Genomic DNA, 6,528 nt, shown 5'->3' with positions numbered 1-6,528 from the left:
GGGGCTGGATGGATGGACGAGGGGGTAGGGGGATGATCGGATGGGTGGATGGATGGACAAGGGGCTAGATGGATAGACGAGGGGGTGGATGGATGGATGAGGGGGGAGAGGGATGATAGGATGGGTGGATGGATGGACAAGGGGCTAGATGGATAGACGAAGCGGTGGATGGATGGATGAGGGGGTAGAGGGATGATAGGATGGGTGGATGGATGGACAAGGGGCTAGATGGATAGACGAGGGACTGGATGGATGGACGAGGGGGTAGGGGGATGATCGGATGGGTGGGTGGATGGACAAGGGCTTACATGGATAGATGAGGGGGCGGATGGATGTAGGTGGGTGAGTGAACAGATGGGTGAATGAAGGGATGAGGGGTGGATGGATGGACAAGGGGGTAATGGACTGACAGGTGGATGGATAGATGAGGTGGTGGATGGATGGACGGATGGGTTGACAAATGGATGAAGGGATGGAAAAGAGGTGAATGAACTGTGTGTGGGCCTACAGGAGGCCAGGGCTCTGTGGCTATGTCTTCCTGCTGGCGCCTACAGTCCCACCACCCTTTGCATCTGGGTTATAGCTGCTCTATTTTTAGGTCACTAAGAGTGTCCTGAGTGTGCCCAACAAGGACGTGGTTCACACGCAGAATGACGTGGAGAGGCTGGAAATCCGAGAGCAGACCAAGAGCAAATCAGAGGCTAAGTGGAAGTACAAGGTGAGACATCACATGTACATGTGTGTGCTCACTGCGTGGGCAACCTCGCTGTCATGGAGCGTTGTTTCCCTGAGAGCACACGGAGCGTGAGTGTGAGTGTGCAGTGTGCGTGAGTGGCCTAGCGTGAGCAGAGACGAGGACCTGCAAGGCCATGCATGTGTGCGTGCAAGCACGTCTCCTGTCTCCAGAAGGGCGAGCCGAGAGGTGCATCTGGGTCTGGAGTGCACATAGCCTCCTGTGCCTCCCCCCGGGTGGGTATGGGTGCCGGAGGCTGAGTCCCCGTGCTGGCCGGGCTCCCTTCGTGCTCCAGCTCTGGTGTGTGCTCCACCTCCGCCCAGAGCTGCCGTGGGGCTGTCCCTGGCCACTGCCTCCTGAGATCCCGCGGTGGCCTGGGCAGTCAGTGCTGGGGCCAGCCTTCCCAAGGCGTGTCTGGCTGCTGCCTCTGCCCACCAGCCCCGTCAGGGCCCACCCCCAGCCTGTGTGGGGCACAGGGACAGCCTGGTCTTCCTTTCCAGAACAGCAAACCTGACTCCTTACTGAAGATGGAGGAGGAGCAGAAGCTGGAGAAGTCACCCCTGGCTGGAAACAAGGACAGCAAGTTCTCCTTTTCCTTCTCCAACAAGAGACTCCTGGGGTGCGTGAGTGCCCGGCAGGAGGGGCAGCTGCATGTGCACCCCAGGTCTCGCTCACATGCATCCACAAGCAATGCATCTCACACACCCACATCTGTCTCTTCATAGCCACACAGCCCTCGCCACGCACAGGCATGTGGGCACCCGTGAGCACACCCAGCTCACACTCACCTCACACCCCATCTCACAGACACACCCCATCTCAGACACACCCCATGTCACATGCATACCCCATCTCACACTCACCCCATCTCACACTCACACCCCTTCTCACATGCATACCCCATCTCACACTCACCCCATCTCACACTCACCCCATACCCCATCTCACAGACAGACCCCATCTCACACCACACCCCATCTCACACTCGCCCCACATTTCAGACGCACATGCCCCATATCTCACACCTCACATCTCGCAGACACACCCCACATTCCACATGCACACACCCCATGTCTCACACCACACCCCATCTCACACTCGCCCCACATTTCAGACGCACATGCCCCATATCTCACACCTCACATCTCGCAGACACACCCCACATTCCACATGCACACACCCCATGTCTCACACCACACCCCATCTCACACTCGCCCCACACACACCACACATCTCAGATACACCCCACATGTCACAGACACATCTCACACACGCCCCCACATCTCACACCCCACGTCGCATACACACCCCACATCTCACAGACACGCAGGCCACACACCCTGCACACACCCCACATCTCACATGCACACAAGCCATACATCCTGTGCACACACATCTCACACACACACTGCGTGTGCACCCTGCCTCTCACACACACACACACACACACACACACACACACACACCCCTGCACAGACCCGCCATGCTCACTGATCACCACATACTGCCTTTGCCAACACATCCGGGCAACTCCCAGACCCGTCTTGTGTGAGCTGCTGACCTCACCAGCTGCAGCTCTGTGCCTGGCCCACCTTCGTGGCCTCCAGCCTCCCTGTGCCGTCTGTCTGCAGGGTGTCTGGGGAAGCCGCTGTGGGGATGGGCTGGGAGAACACGGCTGCAGGCACCCGGGCAGGCAGGGAGAGCGTGTGGCCCTGAGTGGTGCTCATGCTGTCGTGGGCTGGCTCGAGGATGTCATGGGTCAGGGCCCAAGTCGTCAGAACCCAGTGGACAATGGGGCTTAGCAGTATGAACCCTGGATGCCAGGGGAGGGATTCATGGGGCCCAGGGTGTCAAGAGCCTGGCCTGTGTCAGTCAGAAGGACTTGCTAGTGGAGGTGATGCTGAATGGAGGAGGCTGTGTCTGGGTGTGCTTGTGCCTGCTGGTCAGAATGGGCTGCCCGAGGGTGAGCGAGCCAGGCCGTGGGAGCTGGATCTGTGTGCCTCTCAGCGCATGGAGACCTCACGCCCGTTTCCTAGTCTGTGAGGTTGAAGAGAAACGGGCAGGTGCCCGAAAGCCTGTTGGGTTGGGGTCTCCTTTGGGCACTCAGGGCAGTATGCCAGGGCTGCTCAGTGAGGAGAGCCCACGTGGGTCTGCGGGGACCCCAGTGCTGCCCGACTTGCTGGCCCTGCGCTCCCTCCTGGGGTCCAGGGAAGCTCTGAAACAGCCATAGCTCGGGGCTGCCATCCCCGGGTGTGCACATGCACATGTGTGCATGTGTGCTGGCTCAGCCGCCAGGCCCCTAGCTCGCCCCCCTTTGGTGGGAGGCAGGAGGCGTCCAGCCCACACTCTGCCCAGACATCTGCCCAGCGTCTCCGACTGCTCCCTCTGGAGCTATGTCACTTTGACACTGAGGTGGCCGCCTCAGTCTGCAGGCCTGCTCCTTCAAGAGAAGCCTGCGTTGAAGCCCCGGGAGGCAGGGCTGTGCTGCGGGCAGACCCAGCATGTGGGGCGACCAGGCCTGCAGTCACCTCGCCCCGCGCAGCAGGGAGACCGTGCAGTAACTGCCGGGACCATTACGTCCTCGCTGTATCCTCGGTCTTCGTTTTATTTTCCCAGAACCATAGGAAGGTGGGGTCCACTCTTGCCCAGTAGCGGGTTCATCCCAAGCAGGCAGCGCAGGACCTGTGCTGGGTGGCATGGGGCAGCCGGGGCACTGACTCAGATGCTCAAACTGGGGGGAAGGGCTCTCCATGCACCATATGAGCCCCGTCAGGGCTGCACATGGCGGGCCGCGGCATCCACGGGGCTAGTGCTGGGGAGTGGCCCCTCGTGGACAGACGACTTCCCACAGTGTGGGGGGTGGAGGGCCCCCAGCCTGGCCTGGCCTGCATCCTGCTCAGCCCTGGCAGGATGCTCGAGGGCTGCTGCAGGAGGTCCCGACGCGCCTCGGGCCTTGGGGCCATGCAGACACCGCTGACGCTCACTTCTGATGCCCTAGCTCCAAGGCCCTCAGGCCCCCGACAAGCCCTGGTGTGTTCGGGGCCTTGCAGAACTTCAAGGAGGACAAACCCAAACCTGTGCGGGATGAGTACGAGTATGTGTCGGATGATGGAGAGCTCAAGATTGACGAGTTTCCTATCAGGAGGAAGAAAAATGCCCCGAAGAGGGACTTGTCTTGTGAGTTGGGTGTGAGCAGGGGCTGGGGGGCAGGAGGGACGCGCCCTGCCATGCCCTCGAGGCCGGCCACTCAACCGCCCACTCTGCTTTCAGTCCTGCTGGATAAGAAGGAGGTGCTGCCCACGCCCATCACGAAGCCAAAGCTGGAGTCAGCAGTGTACAAGGTGAGCCCCTCCCAGGGCCCTCAGTAGTCCCTCTGCCATCCCCGGGCGCCTGGCTCTGCAGCCTAGTGGCTCTGTGGCCTGGCCCCTCGATTGGGTGGTCTCAGTGCATTTCTGTGTGAGATGGCCATGTGCCGAGGCCATTTGCTGGGCATTCTCAGGGGAGGCGCAGGCTGGGCTCAGGTGTGGGCCGGCCCAGGAGGGGCCCGAGCTTGTGGCTGCCAGGGCTGAAAGCAGGCCCGCTGTGGGGGTCCAGGGAGCTGTGGTGGGGCCAGGAAGCTGCTCCCCGGCTGGACCGGCTGTGTAGGGAGGTGAACGCAGCTTGACTTGCTCATGGGGCAGGCGGCAGGGGGTGTCCCTGCACCAAGGCCTGGCCGACTCCATGATGCAGTGGACCACAGAGGTGGGAGCCCTGTTGGCGTCCTGCTACTCGAGGAGCAGCACAGCAGGGGAACGTTACCTGGGTCTGAGGCAATGGAGTGCCTCAGAGCTGTTGGCCCCCATGCCTTCCCCATCCAGCCATGGTAGCCTCTAGGTGCGTTGAATGTTTTCCTTTCTTTTTGTAAGTGCTATAGGGTGAGTACACATGCCAGTGGGCTGGGGAAATAAGAAATAACCTCCCCGAGGGGAAGGCCATGCCGCAGTCCCTTCTCCTCCATTGTCTTCTCTGACTTTTGGGCATACAGCATGTGCACCTAGCATGTTTTTCAAGTTGCCGGGTCCAGGACTCATACTGCAGTCAGCCATGTGAGATCCAGTGTCCTAGCCCCCGTACCACCTGTTGGCCCTTTTGTGAGGTTTTCTTTATCCAGAGCTTCACCGTAAACGCTGTGCAGGATGAGGAGACTGCCTGGCCTCTGTGCTCCTGGGGCCCCGGGAAAGCCCTCACACCCAAGCCTCATCCGCTCTGGGGCTCCGTCAGACCCAGCAATGTTTCTGAGACGGGCGGAGCTCTTTAAAGGCAGCGTTAAAACCCCTCCCCGTCCATGTGTGGCCGCCCCTCCTCTGACCCGCTGCTCTGTCCCTGGCGCAGAGCGACGACTCCTCGGACGAGGGCTCCCTGCACATCGACACAGACACCAAGCCTGGCCGCAACGCCAAGGTGAAGAAGGAGAGCGGGAGCTCCGCGGCTGGCATCCTGGACCTGCTGCAGGCCAGCGAGGAGGTCGGCGCTCTGGAGTACAACCCCAACAGGTGGGCTCTGTGCTGGCCTCAGCCGAGGAGCGGTGGCCAACAGCCATGCCGCCTGTCCGCAGGCGTGTGCTGGAGCTCAGGGTGGACCGCGCAGGCTGTGCTAGCTGACCCCAAGCATGGGCAGGAGGGTGTGCACAGGCTGGCATCCCCCGGGTCCAGCCTGCTGGTCCCCGTGCCCCCTGCCGATTCCCACTGCAGGTGGGGAGGCCGAGGCTCTGGGACGGTAGATGGCTGGCCCTCAGCACATGTGAGGAGGGCAGAGAGAGGCCCAGAGCCTCTGTCTGCCTAATTCTAGAACTAAAGCTCAACGCTCCCAGGGGCCGACCATTCGGTACATGGCTGTGGTGTCTGGGCGTGAGTGACCCTTGTCCAGCTGGGATGCCATGGCCAGAGGAAGGCAGGGCCCATGTGGCCCATTGGCTTTGGGCCTGCTGGGGTCTTGGTTCTGCCTCTAAGACTCTAGTTTCCAGAATTGATGCACCAAGGCCGTACCATGGACAGCTCAGCGTGGCCCCTGGGGCCTCTTCTTGGGCTGTCCCCGAGCTGTCCTGTGTGCCGTCCGTGAGCCGGAGCCATGCCGGGCCTGCTCAGATAGGCAGAGGAGCTCTGGCGAGGCGGAAGAGCTCTTCTGTTAACAGCTGGCTGAATCCTGTTTCAGAAATTGCCGTTGTACATGCCATCCTGTGTTTGCGGCCAGCAGCCGTCAGGCGCTTTCCTTCCCGGGGCAAAGCGGGACTGGAAACGTCCCAGTGCCCGGGATGCACGTTTGTTCAGCACTCGGTGGGCTCTGTCAGGGCTCAGACCTCAGCCCTTTCTCAGGCCGTGTTGGTAGCTGGGAGGTGGAGCTTAGATGGGAGTCCCAGGCTGTGGCCCTTTGGGGACACCTCGATGCCTGGCCTTGGGGCTTAGAGAAGTGCTCTGACACCCTGGGTTCCCGCGAGATCTACTGTGAGGCCCAGACCGCGGCGGCAGACAGGGTTGAGAGCCTCAGCCCAGGGCCCCTGTTGCTTTGTAGGAATGGGCGTGGATGTGGGGCCATGGATGGGGACGTGTGCCCGAGCCCGCAGAGGATTCATGTCCAGGGTTCCTAGCTGAGAATCTGAGCAGGAGCGGGCCAGCTGCAGATAAGCAGGAACCCAGAGCTGCCCCGAGCGGGGCGTGTGCCTCTGCAGAGACCACGTGTCCTCACACAGTGCGCGTGTGGGCACTCGGGCCTGCTGGAGGCCTGTGAGGCCAGTGGCCGCTCCGCCTGCCCCAGTGGCT

At 61.4% G+C, this 6,528-nt stretch overlaps 1 protein-coding gene across 1 annotated transcript in view; it reads left to right on the top strand.

Moving 5' to 3' along the window:
- Positions 1 to 6,528, top strand: part of LOC102498093 (lysine-specific demethylase PHF2) — a gene marked incomplete at its 5' end in the record, with an annotated part of 19,603 nt that overhangs the window by 1,640 nt on the left and 11,435 nt on the right. Inside the window, 5 exons of the mRNA XM_027768082.1 lie at positions 599 to 718; positions 1,234 to 1,352; positions 3,732 to 3,910; positions 4,004 to 4,074; positions 5,105 to 5,265. Coding sequence (XP_027623883.1) covers positions 599 to 718; positions 1,234 to 1,352; positions 3,732 to 3,910; positions 4,004 to 4,074; positions 5,105 to 5,265 — 650 coding nt within the window. The remainder of the gene's footprint in view (positions 1 to 598; positions 719 to 1,233; positions 1,353 to 3,731; positions 3,911 to 4,003; positions 4,075 to 5,104; positions 5,266 to 6,528) is intronic.

Source organism: Tupaia chinensis, unplaced genomic scaffold, assembly GCF_000334495.1.
Source record: "Tupaia chinensis unplaced genomic scaffold, TupChi_1.0 Scaffold145441_1, whole genome shotgun sequence".
In the NCBI taxonomy this organism is placed as follows: domain Eukaryota; kingdom Metazoa; phylum Chordata; class Mammalia; order Scandentia; family Tupaiidae; genus Tupaia; species Tupaia belangeri.
Note: the sequence above shows the minus strand (reverse complement) of the source record. Positions and strands in the feature narration are given on the sequence as shown.